The sequence below is a fragment of the Myotis davidii genome, unplaced genomic scaffold (assembly GCF_000327345.1).
Source record: "Myotis davidii unplaced genomic scaffold, ASM32734v1 scaffold875, whole genome shotgun sequence".
NCBI lineage: Eukaryota > Metazoa > Chordata > Mammalia > Chiroptera > Vespertilionidae > Myotis > Myotis davidii.
Window position 1 is genome coordinate 139,800 of NW_006286244.1, and position 22,659 is coordinate 162,458.

General features: G+C 41.2%; 1 protein-coding gene across 1 annotated transcript in view; it reads left to right on the forward strand.

The window, feature by feature from the left end:
- Positions 1–22,659, forward strand: part of LOC102763575 (potassium channel subfamily T member 2) — a 126,675-nt gene that overhangs the window by 46,595 nt on the left and 57,421 nt on the right. The window contains 4 exon segments of the mRNA XM_006757659.2: positions 858–917; positions 2,895–2,969; positions 4,159–4,242; positions 6,439–6,533. Coding sequence (XP_006757722.1) covers positions 858–917; positions 2,895–2,969; positions 4,159–4,242; positions 6,439–6,533 — 314 coding nt within the window.

A 22,659-nucleotide genomic window follows, 5' to 3' on the forward strand; every position in this document is an offset into this window, starting at 1 on the left:
CATCAATGATGAGAGAGAATCATTGATCGGCTGCCTTCTGCACGCCCCCTCCCGGGGATGGAGCCCACAACCCAGGCATGTGCCCTGACTGGGAATCGAACTGTGACCTCCTGGTTCCTAGGTTGATGCTCAACCACTGAGCCAGGTCGGCCGGGCACATGTTTGCTTTTTTACCTGTGTCCTCAGTGTCTGGAACAGGTAAGAATCTCAACAAATCACCATGAACTGAACTATCACATAAGTGGCTGGTGATCCCCATCGTGCCCTGAGGGGTTGAGCCGGACCATTCTGTGTGGTGCTCACAGTTCTGTTTGAGGCGGGTGATGGGGTGGACCGTATCCTTCCACGGGAATTCGTGCTCCTTTCTGAAGGCGCTGCTGTTTTGGGTGAATGACCCGCAGGCTCCGGGGGTGTTATTTGTGGCGGGCAGGTGTGTGTGACCGTGTGTGTGTGTTAGCACAACACTCACCGGACAACATGTTCTTTCCATGTCATGCAAACTCCAGCCAGCCTCACTACTCTCACCCCACATTTCCGTTGGTGATAATAAGTCAGAAAAGGTTTATTAAAAAGTATTAGAAAGGACAAAAGCTAAGCTGTTGTGCTGGGGCCACCCGCCACCTTATATGAGCTAAAGAGCCTCAGAACACTTCCTATAGCATATATGTATATACCACATAAATATCTATATATGTAAATATATATACATTTATGTACATATTTATACATTTATTAACTCTGACATTGATAATCATGAAAATAATGTATATTACCTGTAATGTGTAGTACTATAGTCATGAATGTATGTTATTTTAATGTTTTTGCATTTTCTCATTAAGGTTCCATTTATATTCTAGGTTTTAGTGGCCTTGATCAGTCTATTTGAAACCATACTACTTGGTTATCTCAGTTATAAGGTAAGCTGTTTTCATTAGCCTTTTTTTTGCTAATAGAACACATTACTAATATTTACCCAGCTTTCCTCTTTATAATTCCTACTTTGGGGATAAAGCAAGCTCTTTTTAAACCACTTTAATTATTCTGGGCCTCTCTAGTATGTGATACAGAAACACTGTAGTAATATAGTTACGTTCTCCTTGGTGGCTTCACTCATTCCTATGGGGTAACTGATCCACTGTGCGCATGCTCGCAGGAGCCATGCAGCGGTCTGGGTCTTTATTGTTCTCAGTCTCTTTCTCTGATCCGTACAAAAAACATCGAGGGAACAAGAGCATGTCTACTAGGGATCATATTAATGAATGCTCTTAATTTTTGGCAAAGCTTTGTTTGGGTAGCACAATTTAACCAATATTTACTGAGCCTCTGTTTGATGAAGAGCTCCAAGCTGGGCGTTGGCTTTTATCTGTTTGTTTTCTGTGAATTTACAATCGGGAAGTGGGGCTAGGTAGGAAAAAGTTATACAGAAGGCAGGAGGATAGGTTTTTGTCTGTTTGTTTGTTTAGTGAGGTGCAAATGGAGTCCCCTGGGGACTCAGAGACAGAGGTCAGATCATGGGATGAAAAGGAAGGACTTGACCGATTACACAGAGTCCTTGAATCAGCGATTTCACTAAGGAAAGGTGAAAAGACAGGCCAGTAGGGTTTATGGGATTAAGAAAGGCACAGAGGCCAAACGGGTTTGGCTCAGTGGATAGAGCGTCAGCCTGCGGACTGAAAGGTCCCAGGTTTGATTCCGGTCAAGGGCATGTACCTTGGTTGCGGGCACATCCCCAGTGGGAGATGTGCAGGAGGCAGCTGATCGATGTTTCTCTCTCATTGATGTTTCTAGCTCTCTATCTATCTCTCTCCCTTCTTCTCTGTAAAAAATCAATAAAATGTATTAAAAAAAAAAGAAAGGCACAGAGGAAGGAATGCACATATGAAATGGAAAGGATAATTAATATTTAACTATGTCGCCAGAATGTAGGGTGTTTGGGGAAATACTGGTGCAAAACCTTTGGGACAATATTATGAGCAGCTCGTACTGGGCCCTGGGAATTATGTGGCCAGGCCTGATTCACTTCGTTGCACAATGTGGGTTGGGAGAGAAGAATCTAGATGATTGAAAAACCTCTTCCGTTGTGGTTTCTTGGTGGAAGAGCAATGTTAATACAAATGAACATTGTTAACCAGTGGTGTGTTCAGGAACTATTTTATATGCTTTACAGTTTGTGAGTATATTTATTACAGTAAACATTACATTGAGTCACTTTTTCATTGATTCTGTCGGTTTTGTTAGTCTGTTTTATTTTTACTGGTAACTTTTCTTCCATGAAATATTATTATAGGATCCAAATGTGTTATGGGCAATATTCAAGGATTATTATAACATTTGTTTTGCTTCTTTTTAAAAAAAATGTTTTAATTGATTTCAGAGAGGAAGGGAGAGGGAGAGAAAGATAAGAACATTAGTGATGAGAAACATTGATTGGCTGCCTCCTGCATACCCTCTACTGGGGATTGAGCCAGCAACCCAAGCATATGCCCTGACTAGGAATAGAACTGTGACCTCCTGGTTCATAGGTCAACATTCAACCATTGAGTCACACCGGCCGGGCTTGCTTCTTAAACTTACTACAAAATTGAGAGGGCATAATTGTATTTAGAAAAAATAATCTCTGAAAGTTATTGCTATACCTTTAAAAAAATATTCCCATTTACTTATTTATTTTTGAGATTATCACAGTTCTTTATCTTTTTTTAACTTTATTTTTCTTGTAGACACTACTTCAGATGGCCCCATTCCTCCCCCTTTGCACACATTTATATAATGACTCAGTCTTCCGCCATTGTAAGCATCCTCAATGCTAGGCAAGTTCTGAGATGCTGTTCTTAACCCTCTATAATGGGATTTGGTATAACTGACTTTTATTTTTACTTATTCTTTCTTGAAAGGGAAACATCTGGGAGCAGATTTTACGAATACCTTTCATCTTGGAAATAATTAATGCGGTTCCCTTCGTTATCTCGGTAAGTCCTAAAAGAATCTTTAAAAAATAATTGTGTCATTAGACTTCAGTAATGTCTTTAAATCTAAATGCTAAAAATATACATCAAAATTTAGCTCAGATGAATGATTTTAGGTTTTGATTAGAATCATTGTATTAACAAATACATAGCAAAATCAGTTGGGGACTTGGCTTGTGAAATTAAATAAAAACTTCTGGGACTTAGTATAAACAGCAAAATGAAATGCTTCTTAGAAATATATGGTGCAGAAGTGCCATTTAATCAAGCGCTAATATTGCTGAAACAAACTAGAAATTACTCCATTTCTTGTGTATAGTGTGGAATTAAAAGACGTAGAAAGCAAGTAGAACCAGTTATTTATAAACATTTCTCATACCGAGAATGCACTTATCTCTGGTTTAACCATAGGGTTGACTAATTATCTCTTTAATAAGAAAGTTGTCAGCAGCAAGACAGCCAGCAATTTGCTTCTTTATCCAAGTTGGCGGAGCACCCCTTCCTGAAGAGCCTATTCAATGGCACGTTTGCACTGCACGCTCTGGTTTTAATTCTTGTTTGAGAGAGTTGCAACAGTGTCTGTGGGGATTGTGCTCCCTCACACTTTGAGTTCTATTTGGAAAATGATGAGGATGAGTAGATGTCTAACGGTTGCTCACTTCTGACAATTACTTTAATCTGGGTGATTTACCTAGAGGAGCGACTGGAATTAGATTGAATGGCTAAGTAAATATCATTTCAATTAAACGGGGTTCCCCAAGGTCACTTAGAATGTTTGAATCCTGAGACTGAGGGGTAATGTTTAAAGGTGACGCTTCCTCTTCTTGTTCCTCCTTCCCCCCTCAAGGTGCAAAGAGGAAAGAGGTGATGTCGATTACAAACTCTCACAGGAAGAGATGTAATGATAGAATTAGCATCATTATATCTGACACCCAGAGAGCTTATTATTTTCTTTCTTCTTCTGTACCGATTTCCCAAAGAGTTTTTCTCTAAGTAAGAATCAGGCAATGAATGAAAAAAAAAATCATATCTACTCCTTGCATTTTATTAATGAGTCTAGTATTTGTCACATGTTCCAAGTTGGTAAATTGTCTTTAATAACATTTTTTTTTTCTGTTTTGTATTTCTTTTCAATCTGCTGGATATGATTCTTTGCTTTGAGATAAAAGTTTGGTGTTGATTTGTTTTTCAGATATTCTGGCCTGCCTTAAGGAATCTCTTTGTCCCAGTCTTTCTGAACTGCTGGCTTGCCAAACACGCCTTGGAAAATATGATTGTAAGTATGAAAGTGACATGCAAATGCAGGCATGTTTTTCAACCTTTCACTCTGTCCTACTTTCATTGAGATCATCACATTTCTTTATCTTTTTCACCTTCAACAGAGAGAGAGACGAAGACTCAACATCTTTGCCTCACTACTTTTTATCCTGCTTTCCCTCACGAGTATAAATTCATATGACTAGGATTTATTTAGTTATAATTAAATATCGACGTTTTATTTGTAAACTTAAATAAATTCAGTATCTTAGTACATAGTTTTATTTAGATGTTTGTAAACATGAAAGAGTTTTGGTAAAATGCTATCAGATAATTCAAGTGATGTGTTATATGGGTGTCTAAGCTAATGAGCGTAATTTCCATGATTCGGAGTTTCTACACATCACCAGTCCAAAGCCCAGTGCTGTGTGAATGGGTCCAATGAGTGAGTCCACTTTCCGAAGACAACTCACCTTTCTGGGTGACCTGTTCGTGTATGATGGGGCCCTGGCTGTCAGGATCCAGGAGGCCGTGGCCTCAGTCCCCGTAACTGTCTGGGCCTCATATTTCATAAAAATCTGTGAGGACTCATATTTCATCAAAATTCCACCATGTTGGAGGTGGAAGCTTCTCAGGTGAAGCCATCTTTTTCCTTTTGGTTGGGTTGTGACTGGGCTAGTAGGAGGGGCAAACAGAACAAGAAGTAAAAGATGCCGAGTTCAGAGTGTGCCCCTGTTTCGCTCTGCCCAAGGCTGACCCTGTGGGGCAGGCCTGGTGTATAACTAGGACCAACATATGTTTACAGCAGAGCTCACTGCTTAGCAGCGAGCTGGCTCTAAGACATTTGCTATCTAGTCATTCATTCTATAAATGTTAATGTAAGTCCACTATATGCTAATCACTCTGATAGGAGAGCTCAGAGATTCAATTCCTTTGCCAATTTCTTCATCTTCAAAAGGAATAAAAGTGTCTACATACCAACCTTGTTGTGAGAATTAAATAAAATTACATATACTTACAGAAATATGTATGTGTGTCTATTATATAAGGCATAAACATCATAAGGGCTCAATATGATGACTTCAACTACACTGAAATTAAATTTTTCCAGAGGCAAACTTGTTTTTCTTTTAAATGGTTTTTAAACAGAAATTATGACCCAAGTTTTGGCCCGGAGTAATATTTGGATAACATTTGAGAAGTTGTCACCGGATGAATGTCTCTAAACATCCACGCTAGTGACCGCTGGAGGCTCAGGAAAATGCGTGGCCAAACCGTGGGCGAGTGTGGTCCGTGGGGTGTTTTGCAGAAACACTGAGCTGCCTTAACTGTTCAAAATAAAATACATAAACCTATTTCACTAAAGAGACTTAGCATACTTGCTAATGGAAAACACGCACCAGGAAAAAATAAACCTCTAATAAATTGTGTTATTCGTTGTTGGCAAAAACAGCCTCACCAAGAGAGAAACGGCCCCTCAGTCCTTGGGAATAGGCGAGGGCTGTGCAATATTCACTTAGGGTCCATTTTCCATTGTATTTCTATGTTTTGCTTCTCTTCCTCTCCCTGGTTGCTAAATTTGTTATTTATTTGGGTTTTGTGTTTGCTCAGAAGAAAGTGAGGGTTGAGAGGTGAAATTCTGTTCAGCTTAGCTTTTTGTTTTTATAACAGTTCTGGTGAAATGTGTGGTGGAGGAAGATTAAATGATGGCTCTGGGGGATTTTATATTGGTGAAGTGGTCTCCTGCTACACTGATTTTAAGACTATTAACAGCTTACTACAAAACATTTTGAGATGAACTGGGAACTAGAAAGTAAAATATTATGAAAACCTACAATTCTACCACACAGACTAATTACTAAGTAATAATTTATATCCAAACATTTTCTATGAATACGCACATATCCTACATTCTATATCGTATTGTATGTTCCATTTTATAATTTGCATTTTTATAATATACTAGTATGTAGTGGAAAGGTTCCTATGTCATCAAATATTCCTCTTCAAATCAATTTTAATGGATGCATCTGCTATTTAGTTAGGTATGTTTTGACCCAGGCAAAAATGAAAATATGCTGATGTAGCCATTGAAAGTATATGTGTTGAATATGCACAACATAGTTGAAACGTACTACATAGTAATAAATGTAACGAAGCTCATGAATATTTAATAGTTTCAACATTTAGAATATGCGTCTCTGTTTTCCTTTAGAATGATCTGCACAGAGCCATTCAGCGGACACAGTCTGCAATGTTTAACCAAGTTCTGATTCTGATATCTACATTGCTTTGCCTTATCTTCACCTGGTAAGATTCTACACATCAGCATTTTTATTATGTTTTACTTCACTCCAGTTTCTTAAAAAGATGTATTATAAGCCATTTTAATTAATAGTTGGATAAAAATCATCAATCAATCATTCAATCAGTGTCACTATAACATGTAATGGATCGCCTACAGAAACAGAAGTAAAACCCTCCCTCAGTCTCACAGAAAGAGCAAGAAAGCACAGCTCTCAGCCTTAGCTGGTGTGGCTCAGTGGATGGAGCATCGGCCTGTGGGCTGAAGGGTCCCAGGTTCGATCCCGGTTAAGGGCACATGCCGGGGTTGGGGTTGAATCCCTGGTGGGGGGAGTGCAAGAGGCATTTGATCAATGATTCTCTCTCATCATTGATGCTTGTCTCTCCCTCTCCCTTCCTCTCTGAAATCAATAAAATTAAAAAAAAAAAGAAAAGAAAAGGAAGAAACACAGCTCTCATTTGTATTATATTTACTGCATCCCTGGCATTTCCCCGAATGCTGTCAACAACCGAATCACAAGCGTTTGTCCCACGACCAGGCCTGTCAAGCAGGAGTGTCCCTCACACCCTGACATGCGGGCGCTGAGTTTTCTGTCGCCTACAAAGCGGAAAGCTATGGAGCAAACTGTCACCGCCCGTCACTGCGCCTGCCGGGGCCTCACTGAGATGCGCGTGTGCATTGGGGCGGAAAGCGGGGGCAGACCTCCAGTGCGTGGCTTTGCTGCACAAAACAGTCATTTCTCCTCCGGGAGCACCCCGCTTTGACAATGAAAATGTGAACCAGCGTGAAATGCACTGAGAGTCTTGCTCCAGGACCTACCAGCAACAAGTTACGGCTAAAATCACCAGCAAGTCATGTCAGAGGGAAGCTTATGTTTCGAGGCATTAACTAACCCACAATGTTTATTTTCTAAGTACAAGGACATGCCAGCCATAGGTTTTAAATGCACTTGAGGGAGATGTTATGAGTTCATGCAGATCCTTCCTGGAGCAAAGAATGTGGGAACACAAGACGAGGTAGAGCCCTGTATCTGGTTGGCAGGCCTCATGGAGATCAGGCATAATTGTAATTGTGCTCTGACCTGGAGTTGACTTATTGAGGAAGAGGGAAAACTAATTAGGAAGTACTGAAATAGAAGGGTGCCCTCAGACACGGGGACAGCGGAACCAGATATAACGAGAGCTATACATGCATGTATTTATTTATTTTTAAGCGTACTTTATTAGTAGTATTTTAAATATTATATTTTGTTTTTTAAATATATTTTTGTTGATTTCAGAGAGGGAGAGAGAGGTAGAAACATCAATGATGCGAATCATTGATCGGCCGCGTCCTGCACGCCCCACACTGGAGATTGAGCCTGCAGCTGGGCAGGTGCCCTTAACTGGAATCGAACCTGGGACCCTTCAGTCCGCAGGCTGACGCTCTATTCACTGAGCCAAACTGGCTAGAGCTACATGCATGTATTTAAGTAGAGTCATGAACTGTTTGCAATGGGCTACAGCCTGAGAAATGCGTCGCCGGGGGATTTTGTCACTGTGCAAGCACCAAGGGGTTCATTAGAGAAACCTGGGTGGTATGGCCTGACACTGTCATTGTATGTGCTGTGCTGTTACATGACTGGCAGAGCATGATCACAGACATAACATGTGCCTGTGATGTTAACATGGCTACAACAGCACAAGGCAGGAGGCATTATTTTAGCTCCATTATAATCTTTTGGGGCCAACGACGTACACTAGTATTTGGTTTGTAGTTGAACAAAACGTTATGTGGCTCTTGACTGTATTCATCTAGATGTATAGGGATGACAACCGGGTTGCCTCAGCAGTACGAGGTGAATATCTCTATTACATGGATTTACAATATATTTGTGGCAGACCTTTGTACTTAAAAAAAAAATCAACATTTTAGGATAGTTAATGGCTTTAAACATAAAATATCCCTCTGAGATGACCTGGTGATGATTTTAGCCATAATTTATATCCTGGAGCAAGACTACCCATGCTTTTCAAAATGAGAACTGCAATACGTGCATTGTAAGTTAAGCCCCCAAAGATCCAAGAATTAATGTTCGACGCGCTGGCCGTGCTGTGCACAGATCTCACCCTCTCAAAATCACCTGCTTTGGAAAGCTGCGCATGGGTTTAAAAATGTATCTTCCCTTCCTCATTATCACCATCACAAAGAACCGTCATTAAGCATCTGTCTCGCAGACACGCGTGCCCAGTGCCCAGCTGAAATGCAGATGAAGCCCTCCCCCACCCCCCAACCCCCGCCTGCAGGGAATGTGCTCGGAATAGCGCTTCCCGTCATTGTGATGGAATTGGACGAGTCTTCGCCCACGTCCGCCACGCGCCCCGCTTGGCCAATAGCACACACTCCCCAGGCAGCTGGGACTTGGGATGCAGCCCGTGTCTCAGGAACAAAGCAGGTCCACGGCTCTATCCGGGAATTCAGTGCCTGACTTGAGCTTAATTATTAACCTCTTCTGACCAATAATCATCCCTAATTCATCATGCATTTGGTGTTTGAAGCCACTTCGCTTCAGACTTCAGTTTTTTATTTGAGTATGTGTGTCGGCATGTTTTTATGTTATTTCATGGAGCTCTAACAGAGAGGGATCTATGGGGCTCATGGATGTTTCATGGTTTAGTCAAATGAGAAATAATTCATTCGCTTCTTCCTCAGTCTGATTTCAGGAAACAATAGGTCATTTACTTTTTGTTTAAAAATGTGGCTCAGTGGAACGTTATTATCCTGCTTCATTGAAAAGCACTTGCGATTTTCTTGCACCTTTGATTAATGTTTATTTGACTAGATGCTTCGGTTCTTCTACTTAACTGATTTCTCTCCAAGGCCAATGGCTGCTTGGGGCCTGGAAAGGGAGGAGATGGTACTCCAGTTTGGAGAAAGTACTAGAATGTGGCCTAGTGGTGTCACCAACTGTCATATTTGATTCCTAGTTCTGATTGGTCACATTTGTTTGGCCTCTGTGGTAAATGAAGGACAGGAAGTGCATGTGTCTGAAGATCTAGCCACAGCCTAACAGCTCCAGGTCATCCTGGAACAAACAGAAATCTATTTGTTCCAACTCAATTCTGCATCAGCAGGCAGCCAGGTTTCAGTAGTTAATTAACCAAGCTAAGGCAAGTTTAATTTGGGAGAAAAGAGAATATGGTCATTTGTCCTATGTAAATCAGAAAGATGCAATTATTATTAATATAAAAAGTCTAGGTAACATGGCTTGGGGTTAAAAATCTGTTTCCGACCGGCTATTTTTGAAATATGACATCAGTTGTATAGAGTTCTTTTCAAACATGCAAATACGGAGGATAATGGCAAGCAGTTCAAGTGGTTACTATTGTTAAGCACTTTTCTGCGCCCTTAACATGTATGGTCTAAAAAGCAAATTCTGTTATTCTCTTCATTTCATAGGTGAAGAAACTGAGGCACGAAATAGTTTAAGAAATTTACCAAAAGGAACAATTAGATCTGTCTTTAATTTTTTAGGAGAAAAAAATTCATTGGCTTGATTTTTTAGCTTTATTGTTGACATATTCCAGTGTCTGCATTTCCCCTCACTTCGCCCAGCTCCACGCAGACCTCACCCCTCTTTCCCCCTGGCCTTCACCACACTGTTGTCTATGTCCATAGGTCATGCATATATATTCTTTGGCTGTTTAGATCTGTCTTCAGTGTTCACCTATCTACTCTGGTCTGAGAAACAAGTTAGTCTGATGCCCTATTCTCATCTAAGTTAAAACACTGTTCACAATTTCCAAGAAAAATTGATTGAGAACCTACATTTTATAGAATTTAAACCATCACTGCATTAAGAGGTTACTATATAGTTCTTTCCAGAAATATAAGAACTTAGAAATGATGCTACCTACATATTTTTAGGGATGTATTACAGAAATAAGGGAAAAAGGGGTGGGTGGGTGTAGGTTATATGCAGTGGTATGTACAATAGGCCACATTGGCACTGGCCTTGGGAAGGCTTTTCACACTGTATTTTATCCAAAATGGAGTTGAAGGCTTAGCCAGGGAGAGGCGGGGTCACCATTTTTCTATTCTAGTTAAGAGGTTTCCAGTTAGCAGTGAGGGTGAAGGAGCGAGGGAAAGCCAAGCTTGTCATCCCAAACCAACCAGGAACCAAAGGCTTTTGTCTTTGCAAGGAAGTTCTGAGGGGAAGGCTCTGTGACATGCGTTTTGCACCAGCCGAGATGGTCACATACGTGTACGAGCAATCAACTGCTAACCTGAAAATGAATCCTTAGAGAGCGTGACCCATATGAGGTCTCACTGAAAACATTATGACAAAATCTAGCCAAGGAAGAAATAAAATTAAAGAAAACGAAAGAAGGCTTGCTGAAAGAGCTGAGGTAAGAGATAAATCAGTTTTATTGTAGCATCAGACACGAATGCTCAGTTCCCAGGGAAATACTGAAGTTTCCTAATAATAAAAATGATAGTTAACACTTATTAATGTGTCCCTCCTTTGCTGGCAATTTCCTGTTGTTTTTTTGTGTATTAAATTGTTTAATTTTGCACAACGCTCTATGGTAGGCATTGTTATCCTCATTTTACACACAGGAAACTGAGGCAAAGGAAAGTAAAATAAAAATAAATCTTAGTTTGGCTAAAGTTCACAACCAGTAAAAAGCAGACGTCAGATTTGGACGTCGGCATATTGGTTCCCTAGGCCACACACCATCGTGATGTTATTTATGTTACGTCCTAGGAATCACTGACCCAGGTACATAAAATAATCATCAAACAAATCATCAAACGGAACTGTAATGTTCTCACCTCTATGACCGTCAAATTTTAAATGACTGTTTCAAGTAGAATTCTAGTTGAATACAAGACATGAACACGACAATTTTTTTTTTAAGATTTTTTGTTTTTGTTTTTTCTTTTATTTCTTTCTTTGAATTTTTTGGTTCCTAAGATTTCACTTTGCTTTGGCCCCTCTGATCTAAATCCTGACTCCCTACTGAGAAGTCAGCTCATCGCATATCATTTAAAGAAAAACTCCTGTCTGCGTAATGGCGTAGGGTGTGGTCCCTTCTCATGACTAGGAAATCGCAGTTGGGTGTTGACTTCGGATTAGTAGTTCAGGGCACAATTCCCTAACCTTTTTTTTTTTTTTTTTTTTTTTTATAGACACAAAGACTAGTGAGAAGTTACTTTCCACAAAAGAAATACAAGCTTTATCATTACTTCACAGACACAATTTCTCCCTAGAAAAGGTGAAATCCCAAGAGAGCAAATTATCTGAGATTCCTTGGGAATATTATTAGGCTATAGGTAGACACTGTGCAGGAAATGAAAATGATTCTTTGGAACAATTTAATAGGCATTCATTCAGGGAGTACCCAAGTGCAAGGGGTGGGCTGATTCGAATGCTCATGTCTGCATTACAAGCATGGAACCAGTGCTGGCTGCTTTCAGCACAGAATGCCATTGCTAATTCAATTTCCCAGGAACTGTATAGCAACAGGAGTCCTTGGGCGTGCATGGGCATTGAAGGGTATTTATTTCTGCCATGTGACTTTTTTTTATTTTTTTCTTTGAAAACATTTTGTTGTACAAATTGACATTTGCCAGGTGGTGAAAAAGTTACCAGTCTCAATACTGCCTTTCATTCAAATTAATGTTTTCCTTAGAAACCTTGCCAAAAAAACTTGTCTAACTAAATATGCTTTAAAAAGAGGAAAATTTTTAAAAAGCACAGAGTAAGTGATTAGTAATTAAGGTGCTTTGTTGTGCTATATATAGGATCTATTTGAGGAAGCAGATCCATTATGACTTTTCATTCTAGGGAGGGGAACAGAGAGTCTGCATTTGAAATCCTAATTGAATGTTGTTCAGATCTTGTTTTAGAATTACATAATGCTGAGATTATTTTGTATGGATTTGGGTCAAAGACAACACTTAAGAATGTTTTATCAAGAAGCAAACCCATAGCAGACTCTCAAAGCCAACATTCTTCATGAACCTTCATAAACTGCAGCTTTCGTTCTAAAAGAAAGTTAAGCTAACAGTGAAGCTGTAAAAACACTGTAGTTTTTTTTTTAATTCTCACCCAAGGATATGTTTTTTATTGGTTTTAGAGAGAAAAGAAGGGAGGGGGGGGAGGAAAACATTGATGTGAGAGAGAAACATTGGTCAGGTGCCTCCCCTGTGCATCCTTACTGGGAACCCCAACAAGCACCTAAGCATGTGCCCTGACCAGGAATTGAACCTGAAAACCTTTTGGTGTAAGGTATGATGCCCAACCCACTGAGCCAACCAGCCAGGGCAACACTGTATTTGATTCACTTTAAGTGTTTGAAATGTGTGTTTATCTAGTGTGATTTTCCAGTGCCTCTATTACTGTTCTGGTTTTTAATACTGGCTCTTTTACGAAGCAGCCATATATTAACAAAAATAGATATGGCATCGTCCTAGCATAGGACTGACCCCGTTGCAGGTTGGGGCTGACGTAAGTGTAAGTCTCACACCTGCTTAGCCCCAACATACCTGCCCCGGGAGCTCTGTCTTGAGCCGGTCCATCTGCCTGCCCAGGGCCCAGAGCCACCTTCCAGGTCCAGCTCCTATCCCTGCCGAGGGCCGAGGACCACCAGAGATGTGAATGGGGCACTCTGAGGCCACGACTCACCCGTGTGCGCTCTCACCTGGGTGCTCTCTCCCCTGTCCTCCTCTCCAGCCGGGAGGGGGGGAATCTCCTACAGGGCAGGGCAGGTTATAACCGAAGTCGTGTTACCTGCTGGCTGTTTCTTACAAACGATGCCTGAGAAATCTTTACTAAAAAGAGAGAGCCTTGCAGTCAGTAACAAAGGTTCTCCCAAGGATATGTTTTTTATTGGTTTTAGAGAGAAAAGAAGGGAGAGAGAGGGGGGGAGGAAAACATTGATGTGAGAGAGAAACATTGGTCAGGTGCCTCCCCTGTGCATCCTTACTGGGAACCCCAACAAGCACCTAAGCATGTGCCCTGACCAGGAATTGAACCTGAAAACCTTTTGGTGTAAGGTATGATGCCCAACCCACTGAGACAACCAGCCAGGGCAATACTGTATTTGATTCATTTAAATTCTTTAAGTGTTTGAAATATGTGTTTATCTAGTGTGATTTTCCAGTGCCTCTATTACTGTTCTGGTTTTTAATACTGGCTCTTTTACGAAGCAGCCATATATTAACAAAAATAGATATGGCATCGTCCTAGCGTAGGACTGACCCCGTTGCAGGTTGGGGCTGACGTAAGTGTAAGTCTCACACCTGCTTAGCCCCAACATACCTGCCCCGGGAGCTCTGTCTTGAGCCGGTCCATCTGCCTGCCCAGGGCCCAGAGCCACCTTCCAGGTCCAGCTCCTATCCCTGCCGAGGGCCGAGGACCACCAGAGATGTGAATGGGGCACTCTGAGGCCACGACTCACCCGTGTGCGCTCTCACCTGGGTGCTCTCTCTCCTGTCCTCCTCTCCAGCCAGGGGAGTGGGGGAATCTGCTATAGGGCAGGGCAGGTTATAACCCAAGTCGTGTTACCTGCTGGCTCTTTCTTACAAACGATGCCTGAGAAATCTTTACTAAAAAGAGAGAGCCTTGCAGTCAGTAACAAAGGTTCTCCATTCTGCTTCTGCCTCCCACCTTTCTCATGGATCCTGTGTGCTTCACCTGGGTGCGTCTTCACACGGTTGTTACGTCTCTGTCACTTCTGATGAGCGTCCCTTTCCATCTTCAGGGTGGATGTTGTCACCCTGGAGGGACCGCAGAATTGCTTCTGCAGGAGACAGGAAGGTGTTTGCTCGTTCCTCCGAGGGTAGAAATCACAAACCGGATACACTCCTGGCTTCATGGGGCGCCTTTGCCATGAATTCACTCCATGACCACACCTTCATACCGTCTTCTGTACATGTGGTGGGTTCTTGGGGCCATCATTTTTTTTAAAGAGAAATGACAGTGTTGATGATACAGTGGATGCAATGTGTGCGATCAAGAACAATGGGAGAACGACTGAAATTTGCATTATGGGAAACTGGTAGAATGATGGAGCCCTACAGGAGTAGAGGGGGAATCTGGGAAGAAACATCAAAAGGAAGAGAAACAGAGTCCACAGTGGTGGAGACACCTTTCAGACACCTAAGGTGAGGTGGTGAACAGCCACCTGTCTGTGGGGACCCGGAGCTCAGGAGAGGGGGTGGGGCTGGGCAGGTGGCTTCGGTGACATCAGGGATTCGAAGACAGCACCCCGGGAACGAACACGGTGGGGCTGCTATTTAAATACTGAACAAAAATGGAACTTCCACAGGGTAGTAAGCCGCATGGTATAGGATAGACGGCACCATGGATGCGGAGATGAGAAAGTCGTTCCCCTACGTGTTCAGAAAAGGTGGCAGCTAAGTATAGAAAGTAAAAACAAGGGGCCGTGCAATGAGAACGTAACGCAAATGGACTGGCGGCAGAAGATGCTAATAAAGAATCCCACTGCTAAAATGAACCCGAGCATGTACATTATTTCCCACTTCTCCAAACATAGCCCCTTCTATGTCATCCCACCCAGGTGGCCACCTATTTTAAAGCATAGTCAACGTCAGGGCTTTCACAGCACATTTTTATTATAATAGAGGCATTTTCTTACCATGCAGCAACCCAATCTGGGTAGAATTCATCCATCTTTTAAAAATACCACCAACTCTATTTTTCTCTTTAAAAATCCCCCATTTTTTCCATCCTGTTTTTTCCTGTGCATGAATTCATCTTCTGTGACCTAATGACACTTTTGCTTGTCCACTGATGGCTAGAATCCTTATATTCAAAATTATGCATCATTGCTGTTCTCCCAGTTTCCTCTTAGTAAATTCCCTAAAAAATTATTTCGTTGTGCTATAATTGACCCTCTTTCTTGCCCAAAATCTTTGTATTTTAAAGCATTTTGACGGGGAGTATTGAGAGACTCATTTTAACACTGTCTACTTTCCATTCTTTGCTTAAGTGGATGCTAATCGCCTCACCTCAGGGTTATATTAATTCTCAGCAACATTTTGCTATGTAAATGGTATACAGAATCTCTCTGATTATTCCCAATCACCCAGGTTCATTTGGCCACATAATACTCCTTCTATAGCTGCTGTGAGTCCACTGAATTATACTTATTATGGACCTCTGCTATAACTTCATATATAAGTTTAACAGATTTATTTTTAGGTTCCTGGTTGGCTCGCACACTGATTGTAGGATGTTCTAAATATCTCATTTGAATTTCATATGCGCTGTTCCCTCTAATGGGCCTACGGTGAGGGTGAAAGGCCACCTTCAGTCCCCTGCTCTATAATTATCTTTTATGTTCCCAATTGAACCACTCAGTGTTCTTTCTTTAACCAAATGTCCCCCCAAATGCGTTAACTTTTCTCCCTGGGATTTTTTTGCTTTGTGTGTTGGCCTTTTTCTAAACCTTTTCTATTTTATAATTATAAATTCCAACAGGACCCAGCGCTGAACAATCCCAGAGATCGAGATAATTTACATGAAAGCATTTGGTAAATTCTAAAGTGCTTTTCAGATATAAAGTAGGCTTCTTATGGCTGTAATTTAAGGGGCAGATTTCCAGCTTAGCATACAAAGTGCTCTTTTCTTAGAAATGTTATTTCTTACAGATGCATACGTATACACGCAGAGATTTGAGAGACTTCTGGTAAAAATAGAAATGCACTGAATGGGAAGGTACCTTGTTTGTGTTGCTCTCTTGCTGTGTGACTTTACTTGATTACATCTCTGAGTTTTAATTTATTCATTTGTCAAAGAAGGGAGAAAAATATGTGGACTTCAACAAAAGTTTGGAGATAGTTTTAGAAACGGACATGAAAGTGGGTCATTAAAGAGGAACATGGACACAGTGTAGTGATTGCAGGGGAGAAGGGGTGAGGGTGGCGGTGGAAGAGGGCATACATGCTGATGGGGGAAAGAATAATAAATAAAGAACCTGAAAAAAAAGAAAGAAAAGGAAATGGGTCATTCCAACAGAAAGAGAAGAAACACAGCATAGCAGGGATGAAATGTAAATCTGATACTAAGCTCTAAGATGGGGCAGCGGAGGCAGAGGGAGACATGTAACTTACTTAGCTCTCATCCTCACAAAGAAGAAAGCACACAAGGTGCTCCAGGGAATTAACTTCCTCCTCGCCTCACCCCCACGGAATCCAGGAATCTCATTCTGTGGGCAGAGTGATGCAGAGACACTCATAGATGATATTTCTTAAGAAAAATGGTCCCAAGGAAGATCCAGGATTGGTTTCCTGTCTATTGGGTTTACATATTAATCGGAGCTCATAATCACTCATGACGCTGTGAGGTAGGCAAGACCATTTCTAGTTTGAAGAGGAGATAGACAAGGTCAGGGTGGGAGGAGGTAAGCTATTTTTTTAAGGAAATGAGGAGGCAGGAATGTTTTCAGCTTTGTCTGTTCATGACCTGTCTTCTACTCTACGCAAGGGGACACCTCCGTGGATGCTCAGAAGCAGTGCTGTGAGGGGAAGTGTTGTGGGAGAATCATGGCTTTCTGTGGGCTTCAGCCTTAGCCTAGGCCAGTGATGGGAACCTTTTGAGCTCGGTGAGCCAACATTTTGAAAAACCCTAACTTCACTCTGGTGCCGTGTCACATATAGAAATGTTTTGATCTTTGCAACCATAGTAAAACAAAGACATAATTTTGATATTTATTTTATATATTTAAATGCCATTTCACAAAGAAAAATCAACCCAAAAAATGAGTTCGCGTGTCACCTCTGACACGCGTGTCATAGGTTCGCCATCACTGGTCTAGGAGATAAGTTAGAACACGGACTGGAACCAAAGGGTCACTTACAATTCCACCTCATTTCCCCACGTCACTTGCTTTCCAGACATTTGGCAAGAACTAGAGAGAAGGTTCCCAGGCTCTGCTTGCCCTCAGGGACCCGCTACCCTATCTGCCTCGATTTTGACTCTTCCCCAAAAGTCTGCCTCTCTGAGAGGAAAGACTGAACTAGGTCATTTTTCAACCAGGTGCCCAGAACCTGAACAGCTGTGTCCACAAAACGATGCCATTTGATGATATTCATAATTGCTAAGAATGAAGATAGGTGCTGTTAGGATAATGTCTAGTCATTGAAAATCTGAAGCTGAATGGATCTCATGATGAGCAAAAAGTAAAGGAAATAGCCCATTCATTGTATATGTTGGGTCGTAAAAACACTCTCTTCCCTTAATCTTTTTTTTCCTCATGCAAAAAAAAAAAAAAGAAAAAAAATACAGAATAAAAGAATTGCCAAGTAGTAGTATCTTAGTTGCAGTAGTAATTCCTAGTGTAATCCCTGTGCAGATAAATAATCTGAACCGTAAGTTTCTTCCACAATTTATAAAAATTGAGGCCGCAGAGGCAAAGTGTGCGTTACGTAAATGTCAACACACACATTATGTTTTCCAGTGAATTCCTGTTTTAGAACGTGTCACTGACCTCCTGAAAGCGCTCTTTGAACAAATCGTCATTGATCAGGAAAACAGTTGGAATTTCCAGTGAAAAAGAAGAATAATTATTTATCCAAGACAGTGGTTCTCAACCTTGGCTGCACGTTAGAATCACCTGGGAATCTGTTTAAAATCCTGATTTCTGGGCCTCATCCTCCAGAATTTCTGTTTCTTTGTTATTAATGTTGTGGCCCCACCCCATAACGAAGAAACAGAATTTCCGGAGGATGAGGCCCAGAAATCAGGGTTTTAAACAGATTCCCAGGTGATTCTAATGTGCAGCCAAGGTTGAGAACCACTGATCCAGGAGACCATTCTACACACATGCTGATCTGTTTCACATCAGTTTACAAGCAATTAAATCCACCATCAGTAGATGGGTTAGTTTAACGCTCATATGAACCCATCAGATACTTCTCAAGAGTGTTCTTACTCACAAATAATTATATTTGTATATTAGTGACTTACATGCGCATCTTATACTCTGAAACAGATGTGAAGTTGACTTAGCCATCACTTAGAGGAAAATTTTCCATTAATTTTAAGTAAAAATGCTACCATATGACAAAGTATTTTCTGTTGATAAACATGACATTTTAATATCACATTTGAAAATGTTGGATTCCAGTGAATGGTTATGTAAAAAAAAAAAAGAATTACTGTTGCTATGAAAGGAATTCTCATGGCTTACAATGTGAGGCAGCACTTTAAGCTCAATGTTCTCTTTTGATTTTAGTGGCTAATTACGTTTGGACCATTTCAGAAATGATAAAACAAAGGTTCGTTTTGTGTCTTACTTCATTTCCCAGAAACTGCTGACTAGAAACTGAATTATTTGCGACTAGTCTACGGCAGTAAGTATCGAGGTATTCTTGTGGGAACATGTTAAATGAGTATAAGACAGCTTAAATCAGACCCAATATTTATTGGGTATCACTTCATATTTTACATGGGCCAGGACAAATGCATTGAGCGTTCATCTACTAATGTCTTGATAGTAAAGAGAAAATCCATTGCAAAATTAAACCTTTTCTGAAGAGAACTGGTATGGGTACAGGATGCATTTTGCTTTTACCAACTCTAAATACAAACGTATCTATAAGTACATAATGGGAATTAATGGTGTGCAACGCTCACGTCTCATTGGCTTTGCACTTTGAATCAGACAAGTTCAAACAAATCCAAGCAAATGTAACTCGCAGACAGGCAGGGCCTCTGAGCTGAGAAAATGCTTTAGGTTTGAATTTCAGAGCTCCGTGCATTTATTATTTCCTTTGTTCAGAGCTGTGACGTCATTTGGGTGATGTACGCAGGCAGTGTCTTCAGGTGACTTGTCAGCCTGGAGGTCTAGTGTAAATACAGGCAGTGCGTGGGGCAGACACAGGTACTCAGGGTATGTTCTAACTTAAAATACACACACACACACACACACACACACACACACACACACACTATTGATTTATGATTTGTCCCTGTTACTTCCCTCGCCTCATCTCCCTTATGTGTCTTACTCTAAAGGCTGCACTAGACTCATGTTCGTCAGAGCTGAGCTTTTGATGCGAAATTCTGCTGTATCTACTTTGCAGCAAGTAGAAGGTACTCTGTTGACAACTTGAGTTTGTAGTTTTCCCATTAAGTACCTTTTTTTTTAAGTAAGCTAATGATTAAGAAGACAATGTGCAAATAAAGAGGAAAATTGGCCTGTGCTTTTTGTTATTTATTTATTTTTTTTGGAAAGTTAAGCCATTAAAACAGCAGAAAAAGGGAGTGTGGCCTTGAGATGTACTGGCCTTGTTGGGCTGTCCTATGACGGGGACTAAAGCCTGGATAAACTCAGCAGGGGTCTCTGAAATCAGGTACTCCCAATATCAAAGTCCAAAATTTACATAAAGAAGCATTTACATGTACGTGAAGGTTATTAGCATGCGTGGGGGTCTATAGGTGTGCACACATACACTCCATGGGTGAATGTAGACACATACCCATATACACTCATTTTATGCTCATGCAAGCTTGTCCTCTCCTATAACATATCATCACATGACATAGCTTCTTAATGATCAGTCCTCGCCCATTGAGTTTCGTGTGTGTTTGTTTTTTATCTCTCAGGAACATACCATGTATTTTAACTATTTTGTGTAACCCCATACATCTTCCAGGATGGTGGGACATATATTTCGCCCATTGAGTTTCATGTTCGTTTGTTTTTTTCTCCCAGGAACATACCAGGTATTTTAAATATTTTGTGTAGCCCCATACATCTTCCAGGATGGTGGGACATATATTTGTCCATATATGTTGAAACCATCAACCTTGAAGGACTCTAAAAAGGAACCCATTACCAGGCTGTCGCCAGTTCCACGCATCAATGTCTGGGTCAGAATCCTCACAAGTTAACATAAGGGAATTAGAAATATTTTTCAAGACACGCAGTTGGCAAGGAGGAGTTGTTTGGCTATTTCTGCGCTTGAATAATTAGATTATGAGACCATGGCGAGCACAGCGGCCTACCCGTCAGGAATGCGGTGCCTTGGGCTCAGAGAGCCGAGGAGTCTGTCAGCTGACTCCACAAGGTCGCTCCCTGAACCTGCCCTTGGTACATTTTTCACATTTTTCTTGTAGAAACCAACCTTCTGTGCAATGTGTTTGCTGTGAATGCGCAGAAAGACAGAGAACAGGGGCCGTTTCAACCTTACAGGACAAGGATTCATACGCATTTTATGTGGCAGAATTTGGTCTAAGAGTTGCTGTCACTGGGGGTGGGTCAGGCTGAGAGCCGTAACTTCCTCTTTACATTACAGGTCACAGATGGGCCAAAAAGCACCTGACCATTGTGACGGCACCAACAGTCGTAGGCCACTTTCGATGACTTTAATTACATCCTTTATGTCCTCCTGCTGCTTCTGTGACATTTCCTGTTAGATGCCTTATACTCAATGTGTGTAAAAGATAATTCCTGCTATTTCTCCCTCAAACTGTCCAGGTCTGTGAAATACCAACCACTGTCCTTTCTTTTGGGCAAACTCCACATCGTCTCATTCTTAATACCTGTTCTGTCACCCCAAACACAGTCAACACATTCCATGCATGTCATCTGCTGAACGTCTTGCAAATCTGCCCACGCCTATCCCTCTGTCACCACCTCGCTCAACTATCACAACTTCTTTACAGCAACCGCCCGTCGAACTGGTCTACCATGTTCTCGCCGGCTCCATGCCAAGCCATTCATGTCATGGCGACCCAAGTGACCTTTATGAAATATAAATGCCATGTGTTACCACTTGCTTAACGTTCAAGATTTCCATATGTCTTGGGATGTATATCAAACCCTTCAGTCTGCTCTAAATTTCCTGCACGACCAAGATTCTCCCCATCTTTTCACACTCATCTCAGACTGTTGATTTTTCCTCTGCCCAGGAATCCTCTAGTTTTTCCCTGTCTTCCTCTATCACACTCACCTCCCTTGCTCCCTACAGTGCTTCATCTTCTTTCTCTGACTTATTCTTTTTATGTTAATGTGAACATCACTTTTTCATTGAAGCCTGATCCACCTGAATCCATTATCATAGGAAATCATAACACTAGGGGCCTCTCCTTTGTACACACACACACACACACACATATTTACACTAGAGGCCCGATGCATGAAGATTTATGCAAGAATGGGCCTTCCTTCCCCTGGCTGCCAGCACTGCCTTCGCTCCAGCCCAGAGCCACCTTTCCGCCTTCCTATGCTGCCCAGAGGCACTAAACGGCTGGGGTGGTGTGGAACGTCTGCGTCATCGTCATGGCAATGACCAAGCATCCCACCCTGCCCCCGGCTGTGAGTGCCTGTGTATGCAAATTAACCCACCATCTTTGTTGGGCTAATTTGCATAACCACTCCTGATTGGCTGGCGGGCATTGTGGAGTTATGGTCAATTTGCATCTTTCTCTTTTATTAGTGTAAATTAGTCATCATTTTGTACCTCTAACTGTGGATTCTAAATCCCATCAAGGAAGCAGCCTTGCCAGTTTTTTTGTGTGTGTGTTTTTTTTTAATACTATGGCTCCCCAGTACCTAGTACTGTGCCTGACATAGGTGAACAAATAAATGCAAAACTTTTAAAAATGCCCATGAGCTACAACAGAGCAGAGATAAAATGACAAGTCCTTTATTGAAGCTTCAGGAGAGAAAAATCCTAGCAGTTTTCCAAGAAGCAAAAAGTACTAAATAAAAAAATTTTTTTTAAATGAATAGGAATATTAGGTGATTAAGTCCCTTCCTCCTTGTCTTCATTTACTGTCTTATTCATGCTGATATTGGGATTTCCTCAAGTGAGAGTTTGAAGAAGAACATGGTTGGGATTTTACTTGATTCTTAACTTTACCAAGTTGCTACCTTTGGTCATAATAATGTTGTCTCCTCATGTTTACCTGGTTTAATATATTTTAATCATTTCTTTTATCTCACTGCCTTGTTCTTTATTTGTCTTCCCCCCTCTAATCCTCAATTCACAGTGGAAAATACATTTTACATTGAGACACAGTACACATTTGTTGGTAAACAATGGGTACAGCATATAACCTGAGGAACACACACAGAACAAAACACAACATGATTGCAAGTTTCATTCTTCCCA